The 18,869-nt window shown below is 34.8% G+C and overlaps 1 protein-coding gene across 1 annotated transcript in view; it reads right to left on the bottom strand.

The window, feature by feature from the left end:
* The window catches only part of LOC140056048 (DENN domain-containing protein 11-like), a 53,489-nt gene that overhangs the window by 12,532 nt on the left and 22,088 nt on the right, over positions 1–18,869 (bottom strand). Inside the window, exons 5-6 of the mRNA XM_072101277.1 lie at positions 17,564–17,702; positions 1,695–1,820 (exon numbers count right to left, since the gene is read on the bottom strand). Of these exons, the coding sequence (XP_071957378.1) occupies positions 1,695–1,820; positions 17,564–17,702 (265 nt within the window). The remainder of the gene's footprint in view (positions 1–1,694; positions 1,821–17,563; positions 17,703–18,869) is intronic.

Below are 18,869 nucleotides of genomic sequence, written 5' to 3'. Positions count from 1 at the left end.
AAAAAAGTATATAGATAAATAAGTATTAACTAAGCTTTCACGATCGCGGCCCACACGATGAGCCTTCTTTAATTGAGTTTGCTTAGCTAGCTAGGCCTAATAAATGCTAAGCCTCATTTATCGGCAATGACAAACTGTATTGATATATTTTTTTTTTTTAGGCATAGTAGACACTGTCACGATCGCGGCCCACACGATGAGCCTTCTTTAATTGAGTTTGCTTAGCTAGCTAGGCCTAATAAATGCTAAGCCTTTGGTACTTTGGTACTTACTTCAGAAGGTATGGCACAAAATGTGTGTGGTAAAAAATGACATAGCTAAAAGCTCATTTTATAAATATAAAACAGTAAAATAGAAATGAAAACAGTTCAACAATACAAATAGACCAAACATTATTGAGTAGTTTAACATTAAACCTTTCTGTTTTGCAACGATATGACCTAATTCAATTCAATTCAAAATTTAATTTCACCACAACAGGAAAAAAGTATATCGATAAATAAGTATTAACTAAGCTTTCAGTACTGTTTGGAAATGAAAATGTCCGAATAATATCTGAATTCAACTATTTTTTTCCAAAGCTAATTTGAGCAGTTTGTCATGTTTTCAAGTGAATCAATGGAATGGAAAGTTCCTCAAGGATATTCAAATAAGTACTGTAATTTTGGCCTAGAATTGTCTTAAGAGCTCTTTTCTGTACTTTTTCAATTTAAAAAATTATGTATTTGGTAATTGAAGAGTGTTAGACCTGGCTAAGCATACTCAAGTATTAGTATGCATACAAAGCAACAATTCTGATGTTGAAAGCATTAACCTTCTTTTAAAACAAAATGTGAATATAATTGTTTAGAAGCCTTAGACACAATATCAAAGACATGCAAATTGCACTATAATTCTGAATAGCAACCCCTATCCCTAGGTTTTTCGATCTAATTTAAGGTTACAAACTATTTACTTAAAAATAAATACTACTGCATATGGGCAATAATCTCAGAAAAGTATAGATAAAAAGGTTGTTATTAATAAGTCAAACCATAGCTGAATCATCAACAAAATTTATCATTGGAGAACTCGGTGATATCGACCTAAAATCTGAAGTGTACAGAGTAAACAAAAAAGTGCCAATACGGTACCTTGTGGTGTACCTGTACTAGAACACACAAAGTGCCAATACGCTACCTTGTGGTGTACCTGTACTAGAACACACAAAGTGCCAATACGCTACCTTGTGGTGTACCTGTACTAGAACACACAAAGTGCCAATACGCTACCTTGTGGTGTACCTGTACTAGAACACACAAAGTGCCAATACGCTACCTTGTGGTGTACCTGTACTAGAACACACAGTATAGGAAATAATATTACTCTGTAACTTAACATACTGGCCAGCTTAGCGCTGAATTGTTCTACCTTAAAGGATGTTAAAACTTATATAAAAAAAGTTGAGTCTAAAAGTCTAATATTTCAAGCGGTCCACTGTAAATGCATTGTGTGAGAATTGATGTTTTTGTTTTGCTTCTGTGATGCAACAACTTTTGGTATCATAGAGTCCATAGTGAATGGAACAAAAATGAAAAACAACTTTTCTATTATGTTGTTGATGATGTGTCTACTAAGTACTATACTACTCTATAATAACTGAGGCTGGAGTTTGTTCAATAGTTAAAAGACAACTAAGGTATGGCAATACTCACATGCTACAAAGAACAATTCTGCTTCAATTGTATCAATATCAGCTACATTGATGTAAAAATGAGGTTTCACCTCTAAATCATTCTCCATTTGAACAGTATGATTTCCCAATACACTTGCACAATAAACTAAAAATAAAGCACTATTTATAACATCTAAATAAATTGCTGTTGTTTGGTTGGAAAATAAGAAAGAATAGTTCAAATTACACAGCAAAATCTCTATTCTATTAATACACAAATGTTGTAAATAGAGAGGCATTTTTAAAAAACTATGAAAAATAAACGATGGTAAAAAATGTTATAAAATGACTATATACAGTAGGTAATATAACTTGAATTTTACGATTCTAGTACAGTATTTTCATTCAACTTCAGAGTTTTATTTTCATGCTATAGCAAAAATTATCCACCGTATATCCACCATCTCTTTTCACCTTCTATGGAGTCACCAGACATGTTATTACATTAGGTTAAACTACCTAACCACTGAAAAAAGTCTTCCTGGTTTATATAGCAGAATTTTTCCAAATTTTGTATTTCACCATTTTAAGGGAAATTCATGTTTTTTCGTCTTGATTTCTATTACAAATATTTGATTTATGTACAATTAACCAGATATTATGTTTAAAATTCATGCATGTACCTGAGCTTTAAATTAATATTATGTTAATAAATGTTGCATAATAATATACAAATAATGAATGTTTATGAGTGTAATGGTACAAATAATGGCATGAAGTGAATGATGAAATATAACCTTTCATCATCATTATAGGCCCGGCTAGGCTGCAGCTGAATACGAAAATTCTCATAGGCTAATTGTGTTTTTTTCCAACGATTCCACGTCTTTATGTCCCAATTAATCAAAATCGTAAAAATGATCAAAAGCTATTAAATTTAAATGCCTTTTTGAATGAAATTAGTGTATATACAGTATATATCTCTCACACAAAAATCTGCTGCTGGTGTTTACAAACAAAAAGGCAAGACAACATGTGGCGCTGTTGTTGTATTTCACAGTACTGTAATTTGTACACTAGATTTTGTTTTCATCCGCGAAACGTTTTTTTTTTTCGTACACAAAAATGTTTAAAAAGTACTATTAAACGATTGTTTAATAGTGCGTACTATTGCACGCCATGTGACCCACAATCGTCCAATCAAATGACAGGAATTTATTTAGGTGTTTTATAATAGAGAATATAGAATAGTTAGAACGAAGGTAAAAAGTTTAATAGAAATACAACAATTAGAATACCCTTTTGCTAAGGTGTAAACTTTTTAGTCCAGTCAATCTAGTGATATTTAGAGGTAAACCCACCACAAATTGCAATAGTAACGAAACATTGATTTTTTCATTCCAAATGTACTTTAGAATGACATATTAAAAGTCACCGAAAATTGAAGCATTGGAACACATTATTTTTTACGTAATCTCAACAACTATATAGCGATTTTATTCCGTAAATATTTTTGGGGTAGGGGATAACATTTATGCCCATAACTTGTGGTTTTATAATCAAATCTCAATAATCTTGATATCAATGTGTAGAATATATATTTCTTTCTAATATGCAATTTAAAAAAAACTAAATACAACACCTATTTATATAACTAGAGGTCAAAAGGTTATTGACCTTTTACAAAAACTCATTTTTTTCCATAAAAAAATGATTAACTGTAATATCGTATGCCATAATTGTGGATGCATTTAATCAAAATTGTGTTTTTTCTGTACCTATCGATACATAAAATAGGAAACATGATGTTAACTAGAAGAATTTTAAAAGTAATGTACTATTCTTATTGAAATTGATTCTTGATCAAATGTAATGTAAACAATTTTGTGGTAGGGGGTAGCGTTTATGCCTATGCTATAATCCATTGTTTTATAATCATATCTAAATAGCTTTAGTACCAATGTGTATAGTATATATATCCTACTAATATACATTAAAAAAATAATTAATACAACAGTTATACGTAACTAGAGGTCAAAAGGTTTGACCTTTTACAAAAACTCAAATTTTTCCTAACAAAATTATTAACTGCAATGTCTTATTCCATAATTGCCGATGCATTTGATGAAACTTGTGTTTAGAGGTAACATTTATGCCTGCCAATAAAATCTAAATAACTACAAATGTGTATAATATGTATTTCTTACTCTAAAAACTAATTGATACAACAGTTGTTATGTAACTATAGAGGTCAGTGACCTTTTACGAAAACTCAAATTTTCTTAAAATAGCGTAAAACTAAATTATGTTTATTTATATATTGGAAGTATTTGGTGCAAATAATGTTTTTCCTGTACCTATTGTATCATCATGAAATAGGAAAAATGATGCTAGCTAGTAGAACATTGAAATTCATTAGCGGTATGTACTATTGCTGATTAATTAATGAGTCTTGATAATTTGGAATCAACTCATGATTTACTATAGATAGATTTTTTATGATTTTAGTATCAACGAATGTACGTAATGACAAGTATTGGATCTCCCCAGGGTTGCGTCCTCTCTCCTCTCCTGTATATTATATACACGGGTGACTGTCGCAGCAAACAGGACAAAAGTCATCTTGTCAAATTTGCCGACGACACTGTCTTGCTGTCTCTCCTTAAAAATTCACGGGACGGCCATGGTTCCGCATTAGATGGAAGTCAATGTGACCAAAACCAAGGAGATGATTGTAGATTTTTGGAAGGAGAAAGAACGCAGCCCTCTGGTATCCCTCATAAATGACGAACCAGCAAAATTGTCCATTCCTTTAAATACCTAGGACAATCTCAGCTGGGAATTAAATACAGAGGCAATAGTAAAGAAAAGGCACCAGAGACTTTATCTGTTAAGGAAGCTGAACCATTTTAATGTCGATAAAGTAATTCTCAGGGTTTTTTATAATTCCTTTATTGAGAACGTTTTAACTGTTTTACTTTATATGCTGGTTTTTTAGTCTTAGGGTCAAAAAGAAAAACTCACTACAAAGAATTGTTAATTTAAGTTCTAAATTAATAGGTTGTCAACTTTGTAGCTTATCTTCCTTCTGTGACATGCAAACTCTAGAAAAAAGTAGAGCTATTCTAAAAAATGTTAACCATTCAGTGAATAAAATGTTAACCGTTCAGTGATTTCAAGCTCATGTCTCAGGTGCCTCATGGGCGTCGCTTTCGATGCCTGGCATGTAGAAATTCTTTTTTGCCAGTTAAATTCTTAAATTCTTGAACTTTGACTCTTGTTATATTGTACTGTTCATTGTGATATTTTTGTATATTTTGTAAGATCATTTTAATCCAGACCTTTTTATTTGAATTGCCCCGTGGGATGATATTGTTTAATCCTTCAAATAGAAAAGGACTGACAACTATGTCATCAGTATCACTTTCTTGTTCGGGTATCAGTACAGTGCAATTCCGTTGCATTCACCACATACTCAGGTGCTGGCTTGAAGTCTGTGTGTAGAGGAACCATGTTTCCATCATCTGATCTTCCATCCCCAATCTTCGGTACACATATCAACCCCACTCCATTGCTAAAAGATAACTTGAACTTGTAGATGGGATGGAGTCAAAGGCATTCCACGTTGTCCAGGTCGTCCATTGTACAGACACACTAAATCATTTTCTCTAGCAACCACAATGTCATCTTTTGTAGCTTGTTTGCATCTGAAGACTACAGCATAATGTCAGAAATAAGTGCAATGACAAGCTTTTTTTAGAGCCACTTGTTTTCCAATTCCGAAAACTCTGGATGTTTTGTCACCAGTATCGCATGAGCAAACAGAAGGTTATCACAGATGTCTCTCAAAAGTACTGTTTGAACCAGTTTGATAGTTCTAAAGAATATCACAAGATGTTTTAAATGCTTGACTGCAGAGGAGCACTAGATAGATCCGTGTCATCGGATAATGACAGATGTTTTCCTGTTTGCTGATTCAATGGTTTTTTGTACTATCCGAAATAACATCTGTATCAGCAGCTGCATTCACTCATTGCCATTTTGTTCAAATACTAATTACAAATATTTATAAATTGTTGTTTGTTACAGAAAGTGATTCTATTTTGTGGAACATGTCACTGGTAAAATGTACAGGGATACTACCACCTGACCCGCCTTACCATGTGCGCCGTCTTTGGTGGATGAGCCGCTTTCTAACGATTTCGTCTGGGGTACCGTGCTCAGCGAATATTTCTTTTAACACGTTGACGACTGTTTTAGATGTGGTCCCACTGCGTAGATTCTTGACGATTGGGAATTTTGAGTAGTAGTCGCAGATGATGATATAGTTTGAGCCGTTTAGTGCGAACAGGTCTGCTCCTAGTCTTTGCCAAGGTCTAGTAGGTATTTCATGCTGGATTATTGGTTCCTTCTGTTTTCGTCGTGCGTGTTGCTGACAAATTTCGCAGTTCTCAACTTTTGTGCGTATTGCGTCGTTCATGTTTGGCCAAAATACCGCTGTGCGTGCTCGCAATTGGGTTTTTGTGGTGCCAAGATGTGCTTCGTGTAGCTTGTCGAGGATGTCCTGTCTTAAGGACTCAGGGATCAGATAACAAGTGCCTTTGTTGCCTCATGTGTTCTGGCTGTGTCTATAGCTTTGTCTAGCGTTAAATCGCTGGAAGCTATAAGCTTCTTTTGGACCTCTGTGGAATTTGTCCCAGTGATTAATTGCTCAATGATTCGTTCATCGAATTCTTAGAGATTATTACTTACGTTTTGCCCGTCGTTGCTTGCGACTGCGTGCGTAAATTTGCACTTCTGTGCTTGCAAACGTAGCCTGGCGACGTAATCGTCCACCTTTTCACCTGATGCTTGTTTGAGCCTACCAAACTCGAATCTCGACAATCTGAAATTTGTCTTGGGTGTGAAATGTTTCTCCAACCTTTCGAGTATTGATTTAGGCGTCTGATCATCCTGGTCCATTCCCCATGAATTAAAAATTCTCAGTCCTTCTTGACCTAGCCAAATCAAAATGTAAGTCACCCGTGACGGATCGTCCTTGCATACCTTGGCGAGAGGACCCTTGAACAGCAGCTTGCAATATTGCTTAAAATTTGCGATTTCTGCAGACATGTTGCTAGCCTGGTAATTGATGCTTGGCTTGGTGATCGAATCCATTTGGCTGCCACCATGTAATGTTATGACTTATGGGAATAATGACTTTAATAACGCGATAGACGACTGTGTAAACTTTTATAACTTTTAATGCAGAAACTCCAGAATCAAGATGGCTGTCAAAACCATGTGCACGAATTGTGCGGTGTGGGGGCGCTGTACACATTACGGTTGTGTTCAGGCTTACAATATCATTACAGTTGTCACCTCGAGTCTCCTCTGGAACTGTAGGATCGATGCACACATATTTGCCTGTATGTACTTTATTGCCAGGATCTTGAATACATTGCAAGACTTTCTGGCCTAACATCCGTCCAAAATATTCAATGCTTAATACCACATTGCCAATATTCCGAGTCACCTGCAGTAACTCCCGTGTCAATGGTATGAAGTCTCTGATTCGTAACCAAATGGATTTTTCAATTGCTATTGTGTTCCTGACGTGTGGCCATAAGTTCTTATATTGGCCGCTGCTGGAGTAACGCCCTGATACTATTGCGAGGCATTACATTCAGCGCAGATTTGGTCTGGATGTACTCATTCCTAAATCTCTTGTCAAACCTCTGGTTTTCTTTGAGGCTTCTCATAGAAACTTTTTCAATCACCAGGTCTGTTGACAATCCAGCCCAGATGGTCCGAACGTCATACAACATGGAGGTCATTATCAAACTGCTGTTGAACATCTTTGTATTTCTACTGGTTAAAAAATCGTTAAAATACTTACACATCCCAATATAAATACTGTAACCATGGCAACACAAATGTCATCTGGAAAAAATGGAATGTAGATCATCCAGAAGCAACAGGAACAGGAACTCATCTGCATCTTGAGCTGGTCATGTGTATCGCTTTGGACTGAAATGTTCACCCCAGGGTATCCCTGTGTGTATACCATTGTTGTTTACAGCGAAAACAACATTTTTAGCCAAAATTGACACATTATGTTGTGTTTTTCCGCAAAAATGACATGCTGAATAAAATGTTATGACTATAAGTTTGATATCACTGAATAGGAAATTTAATAAGCTTTCGGATGACATAAATCACACTTGTATATAATGTATTTCAAATGGTTAAATATATGTAATTAATGGAGCATATTAATTTTGACTTAAAATGACCTTTATTGACCTCTGACCCCTTTACCCAATGCTTGGATTTTCGGTGACTTTTAGTATGTTGTTCTACACTTTATATGGAATTCAAAAATACTTGCTTTGTTACTATTGCAATTTGTGGTGGGTATATCATTAGATTGACTGGACTATTTTTACAAGCTTTTTTTTCTCAAAACACTGATTGCCATCCAACTCTATACCAGAATTTTCCGGTAATGTAATCGATCAGGATAGGAAGCGTTTTCGAGATATAAGGGGTCAAAGTTCAAAATTGACCAATTACAACAATATGTATTACAGTCAATTCGAGTTATGCGAACTTGGACTTACAGATGCTAGGCCTAGGCCCACTCACTAGCCGCGCTACGGCTAGGCCTAGGCATAGTAGACACTGTCACGATCGCGGCCCACACGATGAGCCTTCTTTAATTGAGTTTGCTTAGCTAGCTAGGCCTAATAAATGCTAAGCCTCCTTTATCGGCAATGACAAACTGTATTGATATATTTTATTTTAAGGTTTAAGCCGCAACAAGACAACATATAACAAATTTTGACTTGCGCGAATTTGACTTAGGCAGAGTCAAGAATTATTGGAGCACAATTTGGTCTTTTATTTCATTTTTATGATACAGGTATCTATTCAATCACCGTATGAAAAAAAAATCCTTCATGATTAAGGGTCAAATGTCAATATTGACCAATCATAGAACTTGCCTATAAAACCAAATAAAAACTAACATTTAACAAAAATTTACGCAATGTAAAAGAGCAATACATCATTTCATCAGTTGACATAAGGTCAGTTAATCGTCAACATTTAATTATGAGTACTAGATGGTACGCTCGCTTCGCTCGCGTAGCATCTAGGTCGTGCCCACAGATGGTTCTCGAATACACAGTAATTTCAGCGTAACAAAACTGGCGATTTCAAATGTACGTACCGCGGGACTATAATACATTGTCGTTTACAGAAACGAATAAATAGACACGATGATTTATGTAGTCAACTAAAATTAGCACTCTGGGAATTACTTCCGAAGGAGAAACTTATCACAAAATGAGTCCAAATTTTTGATTTGGACTCATTTAAAAGAAACCCAATTTGTGTTTTGTATGTAACATTAGGGTTGAGGGATGGGAAAGCGGATAGGTACAAAGAGGAACAATTTTTAAATATATTCTTTATCCACTCAGTAACAAAATATTTTTTTCATGTTTTATAGGCCTATAAATAATATACCTCTAAATACAGTAAAACATTTGCGATGTAATACTTTGTTAAAACTGTCACTGTCATAATCGATTGAAATATTAAAGTACATGTCACGATACACCACTACGACGTTTATATTTTTGGTAATTATTAATTAATACAAACTGTGAGAAGGAACTGTCAGTATAAAGTTTATTTGTATATAATAATGTGTTATATATCTAACAGTAGAGCCTATCCACAATCTCAGTAATAAAGTTTATAAATGTATATATTTTTATATTACATCTAACAGTCCCGCTAACAGTACGAACATTCACAGTAAGAAATGCTTGATTCAAATGAGGACCAAAAATAGTTAATAGGTATTTACAGTATTGGGTCATTCCATCTCAGATCACCCAATGAGTTAAACCCTACCTCTTCCAATTTTGATGAAATTTGGTATATGGGTGATTCATAGCAATTAAAGCCAAAATTTCAAATTTTAACTTTATCGGACCAACGGTTTTCAAGATATCGCAATTTCAATTTTCGGTTTTTACGCAAAAAAGGGCGCGTCCGCCACATTTCAAAGAGCTGTATCTCGGGAACTATAGGTTCGATTTTAAAAGCAAAGGTATTTTTGTAAAGGGGAGACCATAAGGAATCTAAATATACTAATTGTGTGTGTTTTATGTTAATTTTAAGTTGAATAAAACTTTGACATATATTTTGACCTTGAAATTGACCCCGTGGAACACGCCCGTTTTGTTGGTGACTATCATGAAAAATGTAGCCCTACGTGTCAACTACAACATATAAAAAAATTGGAGGGGTTTTTTTCTTTGTTTCCATGAAATTACAATTTGAAGTTGACATACCTCTTCCTTTTAGTGTATTTTTGGTGTCTGTCCATGCATTACTTCAATGTCAATTTGATGTATTCCAAAATTAATTATTATAATGTTACAATTGTCTATGTCTGGCCTTTACTCCTTGTCATCTGGACAATTCAAACAGTATTTAGAAATGTTGTGGCGATCATTTTGGGAAATACTGTAATTCCTAGTCGAAGAGGATTTTATAAACGGAGAGGCTATAATACAATGTACATTTGATTCAGGAATCCAACAACAGTCTTCTTTGGACGGCCAATAAAAGGTTTTCGCTGGCCCATGAGGATGCAATTTAATTTGATAATCCCCAAACTCTTCTGAGAGTGAGACATCCACCACCAAACCAATCCATGGGACACCATCATAACTACAGCACACAAAATTCTGAATTCTAATCATGGTGGGTTGTGTATCAGCAACAATTTCATTTTCATCACTGAAAGATTCTTGAATCACTACCACATCCGGAGAGTTTATCTGGGTACTAAGTTTGTAGACCTGCATCTGTGCCAGAGAAACGGGAACAAAGCGATGATATTGTAATGTACCCTTGATGGTCTGGGCGAGGTTGAATCTCGGCTTTATTTCTTTTTCCACAGTAGATACCTCATCTATTCCCACATGAAAAAAGTTGATGCCTGGAATGTCCATATGAGCGAGTCATATGGCCGAGCGGTTAAGGCAGGGGCGCCGTTTACCGTACCTAAAAGAGCCAACAACAACATCGGCAAGGGTTCGAGGCCGACTCGCTCCGTTCTGGTGGTGGAACAAGTCTTCTCGGATAAGGACTATAAACCGTAGGCCCAGTGTACACAGTTATAACATGTGTGTACTTTAAAGAACCCAGTTCATTATTCGAAAAAGAGTAGGGGGTTACCCCGGTGAACTGGTTCACACAAAAGCCCCTGTATCAGGGGGATTACCACCTATCTGATAGGACAGTGATTAATTCACTATTGATAATCCTTGGCCACATTGCCTAAAGACATAAAATAAAAATAAAAAATTACACAGTAGTCGAACATACTGAGAGATGTGATAATATGACATTCAGTCAAACGCTGTAAGCTTCTCTTAGTGACAAGCCTCTTAACTGTTCCACCTATGCCATCACACGCACTCTTGCCATGTGATGTAGCAAAAAATTTCCACTCGGCGTCTAAACCAAAATCTTCCTGGTGGTGGCAAAGGTTAATAAAGTTATATTTGTTTTTGTATTGGCCGCCACATCCATCTGTGAAATAATGAACTTTTTTCATGGTTGGTAGTTTTGTTTTTATATAGGGGATGACAACCTTTAAAAAGGCATATACAGTGACTGTTGTATGTTCTCTGCAATCACTTATTATTATTATGCATATGTTAATGTGCATAATAACATAGTAAGGACACTAAACTATGTGTCAAAATTGATTTGAAAAGTATGTGAGTTACCCAGTATTTCTCATATCAAAATATATCTACTGTTTAAGTGGGCCTGATGAGAAAGCGTAACAAAAGACACCTTAACAGTTAGTGTTCACACTGTGTATAAGTATAACAACACCAAAAATACACTAAAAGGAAGAGGTATGTCAACTTCAAATTGTAATTTCATGGAAACAAAGAAAAAAACCCCTCCAATTTTTTTATATGTTGTAGTTGACACGTAGGGCTACATTTTTCGTGATAGTCACCAACAAATCGGGCGTGTTCCACGGGGTCAATTTCAAGGTCAAAATATATGTCAAAGTTTTATTCAACTTAAAATTAACATAAAACACACACAATTAGTATATTTAGGTTCCTTATGGTCTCCCCTTTACAAAAATACCTTTGTTTTTAAAATCGAACCTATAGTTCCCGAGATACAGCTCTTTGAAACGTGGCGGCCGCGCGCTTTTTTGCGTAAAAACCGAAAATAGAAATTGCGATATCTCGAAAACCGTTGGTCCGATAAAGTTAAAATTTGAAATTTTGGCTTTAATTGCTATGAATCACCCATATACCAAATTTCATCAAAATTGGAAGAGGTAGGGTTTAAAATTCCATTTTTTTTGGGTGAACTGAGATGGAATGACCCTATTGCAAGTTTATTCTCAAAGGGCCCATATATTTACCTACCGTGTGTTAAACCAAACTCTGGCAGAATGAGAGATTGGGATGTTCCATTCATCGCAAATCAATACATTTGTATAATCGTATATTAAATCTATCAAAATAGTATTTTTTTAAGAAGATTTTGAAGATCTTCAACATTTTGATGCTGTACTCTAGCTGTACAACCGGTTTTCAGCTATTAAAAACAATTATCGTAGGAGGAGATAGGAAAATGCGAAGCCTCCTCGCATTTTTGTGGCGGGTATTTTTTAAGATGGACATCCATTAGACAGTGTATACCACGATCAGAAAACACCCCTATTTGGGGCAAATCGTTGAACCTAAATTCGTTTTAATCGTCAATAACTAATTATCTAACTGAATTTAATTAGTAAACAGGGTTACATCAGGTGGTTAAAATCAGTACCGAAAGTACAAACCAACTTTATATACCATCGAGTAAATATTCTAGAAGTAAGGCGCGATTTACCGAATTTTGTCCTTACGTAAATTTATATATAGATTAGGTAGTTACCAAATAGATGCAAAGTTGTCCAAACTATGATGCGGATGGTTTTACAAGTAATCAAATTATTTGATCAGTAAAGTTTATTATTTCATTATAATTTTTATTAATATAATTATAATTCTGTAATTAATCAAATCAGACTTAAAATGTTACGCTGACCTTAAATAAAATAAGTGGTTAATAAAGCAAAACTTATAAAACTTTAAAAAATTCATTTTGCAAAGATTGGTCAGAACATGATGGCATGCATGCAATAATCATTTTGAGGAAATATCTGATTTGATCTGCCTCTTTATGTTGACAATATATAAATTTGGTTACAGTATTTGTCTGGTACTTTTAACTCACACAAATTGCAAGAAAAGGTTTTTTTGATGAAATGTGTTCTTTAGACAGTACTGAACACATTTATCAACGTTAGGACATTTTTCGACAACAGGAAGTAGCCTAATTTGCATAATTAAAAATGGCCGCCATTTTTAATAACGTACTCTGTATCTTGGAAACCACTAGTCACTATTGTGTGAAGATTTTGGTCATTGCCAGTTCTCTTTCGAAAAACAGGAAGAGACATAATCATGTCTCGCTTCGCTCGCTCCCCCTCTCGCTTCGCTCGCTAGGAAGTGTAGACGATTTTCGGAATGATAATGACTCGGGTAAAAAGGTTTTAGAAGGACATTCTGGCCGTTTTCGGTCGGTTACCATTATTGAAATGTTTGATAATCGTAAAACTAAACCTACTCATTAACCTGTTTCACAGTGTCTTAGCAGGGGTGTGTAGAAAGCGACGACCTCGAATTGTACGACCCCAACCACCAGGGCGACCTCGACCCATAACACGAAACCGACAACCCCTATAGCCTAGCCTAGCCTAGGCCTAAGTGTGGTATAACATCCCGAAGCCGAACATAGCCAAAGATCTTTAAACCATACCTTATAATACTCGCAAGCAAGCAATTGATTGAAAAAATACAGAAATATCGCCATTTGATACTACTACTGAATGTGTCGACACGAACAAACGAACAGATATGGAACGCCAAGAGTGCATCATTAAAACTGCATACGACATATTAAAAATAAATTAAAAAGAAATAAATATTATACATTACATGGTTAAACCATGGACGTATAATTACATCTTGTGTTCTTATAACGAACACTATAGGCCTACCAAGCAGTGTGTTGCGAACATGTGCATGGGGAGGGCCATAAGAAAGCTTTACATTTCACACATGCATTGTACGGTAATCTCTTCTTCCTCGGTCACATTTGCCTCATTTTAATATATGTCACGCTAGGCTGAACAACACTCTCATGAATAATAAACAGTTGCTTACGTCATACTATACAACTGAGCTGGGATTTTACCTCTTGAATATTCATAACATAAAGTTTCATACAACCGGCCGTGTGTGATGATACGCTAAAGAATATATTTATCACATTTTTGGGAGGAGAGTAGGCTAGAGTAGGCTAGCACAAAGTTTATATCGATCACATAATACATACATACATAGGCTACATTGTTTTATATAAATTATTTCATTATCATTTCTATGTTTCCACATATAAAAATTAAAAAACAAATTAAGAAAATAAATTTTAATGTCAGTAAATACTGTTAATGTCACATACACAATCCTACAAGAAAAATGATCGAATGTACCAACTGTTTTCAGTGGTACCACACCACATGCCTTAAATTTAAAAAAATCGACTTTGAAATGGCAAGAAAAGATGCTGGAAATGTCACTTCTGCAAAATCCTAAACTAAATACATCACAAAAAGTACTATCAGCAATTGATAGATTGGTATTCTTATAAGAAATACGTATAAAATAAGAATATCAGATACTTTAATTAATTTTAATCATAATTTTGGCTTTAATCTATACTTAATTGGTACATTATTTTTTTTTAGTGGTACAGTAGTAGTACAGTAGTATAGTAGTGACTTTTGCAGGTACTTGTTGCTGAAGAGTTTCTGGTCATTTTAATATTCATTATTCATTTAACGAACAACTGTAAAAACCGTCATGTTCTCTTTTATGATAGGCAAACAAAGTTATAAGCAAAAATATCCCCCAGGGTGGATTTAAAATGCAGTTTTAAAACGCAGCCTGTGTTAAAAATTGGGGATTTCTCAGATTCCATTTTGGCCCCCATTGGTTCAAAGGCGGCGAATAATTTTTCAATTCACACTTCTAGTGAAAATTCTAGTATGGTTTTGTCTATGTGTATGTATGTGTGAAATAATTATCTTAAAAGATACTGTAGATTTATAGTATTGTATTAGTTAACCCTACAGACCGGTGAACTGTAGGAACATTGTAGTATATAGTCTGTTTATGATCTCTACATAAGAAAGTAGGTATTGTATAAAGTTGTGATAAAGTATCCATGTCATGTTAAAGACACTTGTGTGATACCAAATATAAATGATTAGGAATGTGACTCAAGTTTCTGTCGTCTACAATAATTTTAAAGACCATGATGTCATTTAAATTCCACCTAAACTAACTCATCCCAAATTTATATGATGAGGTCATAATTAAGGCACCTTAAGGGTACCTTTTCTCTTTATTTAGTTATAGTTATAGCCCGGTACCTAGAAAACATGACACTGTGTTTTATTTCAGTAATTGTTTAATTTCCCCGAGTAGCTATTTAAAAAAAAATTGTTTTTTATCTGACACATCTTTTAGACTTGTAATAAAATTGTATTGAAGAAATACACAAGAAATACAGGTGTATTAGGTATAGGCCTAATCTGACTGAAAGTTCAATTTGATTTGGTGAATAAATATCTCACTACGTGTTTAACGTTGTCAGCAGCACAAAATCAAATTTTGATGAATATGTGTTCATGTCACTTAATTTGGTAATTGTTCTCAAGAAAGCACTTAAATTGAAAATGAAAAATCCAGTTTATTCATAATAATCATTACATAGTATTTGATACAATAAATAATATCTTGTTTTATCTTTTCCATCCAAGTCAAACAATTACGGCCCAATACTGTAGTGCAAGTGAAACTTATGAATATTCAAGAGGTAAAATCCCAGTATAGTATGATGTAATCAACTGTTTATTATTCATGAGAGTGTTGTTCAGCCTAGCGTGACATATATTAAAATGAGGCAAATGTAACCGAGGAAGAAGAGATTACCGCATTGTACACTGAAAAAGGGGCCGTTTTGACCTGGTTTGCCATGTTGCCATGTTTATGATATTTCGTGTTTCGCTAATCGAGTCGAATGCAGTTTTAATGATGCACTCTTGGCGTTCCATATCTGTTCGTTTGTTCGTGTCGACACATTCAGTACCAAATGGCGATATTTTACCTCCGCCAAGGAGGTATATGTAATCGGTAGCGTGTGTTTGTTTGTTTGTTTGTTAGCAGGATTACTCAAAAAGTAATTACAAGATCTTTACCAAAATGAATAGACAGATAGATATGTGGTCAAGGACCATTCCATTAAATTTTGGGACCATTCGGGACCACAGTCCCAATTCTGGACCACTTTTTAGTATACTTTTTTAGACCTGCTAGTGTTAAAAGATAGGACAGAATTTTTCAAAAGCCGGCGAGCAGTCTTAAAGTAACAAGTAAACTGAAATTGCATTTTCTCGAAAACTACTTATCCAAAAAACTTCATTTTTTAACAAGAGGCAAGAGTTATAATTTGTGATTTTAAAACATAATTTGATTTAATGTGCACGTTTTTTGATGCGAGTAGTTTAAAAAACGAAAAAAAAAGAATTTTACAGTAGGCGGAGGTATGCCCTCTCGGAGTGGCTTTCTAGTTCTGTATTTTTGCAATCAATTGCTTGCTTGCGATAAGGTATGGTTTAAAGATCTTTGGCTATGTTCGGCTTCAGAATATTATACCACACTTAGGCCTATGCTAGGCTAGGCTATAGGGGTCGTCGTTTTCGTGTTATGGGTCGTCCAATTCTAGGTCGTCCAATTCTAGGTCGTCCAATTCGAGGTCGCCCGCGTCGTTGGCGTCGTCCAATTCGAGGTCGTCGCTTTCTACACACCCGTCTTAGCAGATTAATAGCATTTTACGTATAGTGTTTATTGTTTGGCAGGGCCCTTATAGTGTGGATGTGGAGAGGCGGAGTTAATTTGAGGGAGGTAAATTGCTAGCCTAGAGCAGTGCGAGTCGCAACCGGTCGGAGAGTGCGAGGAGGCATTACCTACTGAGGCGAACTGCATGCGTTTGTGATTTGAACATCTCACGTGACATCAACATCCAATCAGAAAACAGTATTCAATTGTTATCATGGTTACATTTTTAATAGGTAGGCCTAGGCTAGTATTAAGTATAATTTTAGTTTTCCTCAACATAGCATTAACATTTATAACATCTTTCAATATGTAAACAATGATCTGTTGTATCTTTATCTGTATCACTTTATTCTAGGTAATTCGAAATAAGGGCAAAGCTTAAAACATGTTTTACTGGTTACAATTTCAAAAAATCAAACCTGGTTCTGTTGAACAATTTTACTTTACTCTCGTGCACCTTTTTTATACTTTTTACCTTTTTTAAACTGTACATGAGACCAAGTGCGTTATTAAAAAATTGGAATCCCTAGGCTTTATTGCACTTTTTAGCAATGCTTTGAACCAAGAATAAAATTACAGGTACTGTATGTTAATATAGTGCTTTTTCTTGTTCCATATTTCCAAAATGTACCCACCCCAATGACAACTATGATGGGGCTGATTTTAATTTTAATACTTATAAATGTTGTAAAGTTTTGAATTTATATTGGCATTTAACACTATTTGAACCTCATTTAAATGCTTAAAATGTATTACAATTTCATGAAAACAACCCTGAGAAAGTTTATAGTTTTATGCACATTGGATTAATGGTGAACTAACTAGTTTAAAATATGAAATTGTATTGAATCATACAAACCTCGATAACAAACAACTCCTATAGGTGGTGGTGAAAAAAATATAATGCGTTTCCGTAAAAGTATAAACTTCCAGATTGTAAATATATGTTCACCAAAGAAATTAATGAACTGAGCAAAACAACCAGCAGGATGTGTTATCTATTAAGAAAACAAACGAACAATTAAACAGTTATCAAACAATTTCCTTCATAAAATACAATTATCACCTAACCAAGGCAATCTAACAACAGGATGCTAAGCTCTGTTAGTATTCATGGCCCTGCTCCTGCTTATGTACAGTGTATTAGTTCTTCATGTTCCGTCACATCCTGGCCGAAATGGACTTATTTAAAAATGCTCAGTATTATTATTATCAAAGGTTTTTTGTGTGGTTGCGACACAATCAGTTCCACTCCCCTTAAACATTTGACAGATTTTCAATTAGCCAATTTCCTTCCCCAAATGTTTGGTTAACAAAAACCAGAGAATAATTACATGGTCCTATCTTGGCAAGTTAAGCTCAACATCCTATTTTTAGATCCACTTTGACCAAAAATTGGAAAAAAAATGTATTTACCTGAACAAAAAATGTAATTCAAATTGGCTGGGATTGGGTTTTAGATAAATTTAACTATGTTTTGTCATTTATCAAGTGAAAACATTTTTTCTTTTTTTTTCTGTTATTATTAAAACTACAAAATACTCTATTCAAAGTGTGATTTAATTAATCTCCATTTTTCATGACACTCTGTCATACAGATAGACCCGGGTTCAATTCCCGACAACTCCCAGTCCACTCAGCTGTAAATGAGTACCTGGTTGAAAATACTAGGGAGAAAAAAAAAAAAAAAAAAAAAAAAGGCGGCGTGGAAAGGAACTGGCCACCCTACCACATAATGCCGAGGCTTAGTACAATGAGCTCCTAACAGCTCAGTCCCCTACGTTCAGAGAACACGGGACTCACCCTTTATACCAAAAAATGTTAGTAATGTTTGATGATACATTAATCACACACAAAGCAGTACAACCCATGACACTTCAGACTGGAGTCTAGACAAACGTTGAGCCCTGTTACAACCACTAATGTAGAAAACGCCAGCTTATGTCGAAACAACCGTTAATGTACAACAATCCACTGCTAATGTAGTAAAACCTTCAGCTAATGTAGAAACACAAACAGCTTATGTAGTATATATAAATTGCCTCCCAGCTTATGTAGTTACTATCGCCAGCTAATGTAGAAAATGTTATATATATTTTACAAAAATGTCTAAATCATGTGCAAATGCATCGATCTTATACTTAGCTATCAGTTTTTCCACCTCT

This window comes from Antedon mediterranea, chromosome 8 (genome assembly GCF_964355755.1).
Source record: "Antedon mediterranea chromosome 8, ecAntMedi1.1, whole genome shotgun sequence".
NCBI lineage: Eukaryota > Metazoa > Echinodermata > Crinoidea > Comatulida > Antedonidae > Antedon > Antedon mediterranea.
Note: the sequence above shows the minus strand (reverse complement) of the source record. Positions and strands in the feature narration are given on the sequence as shown.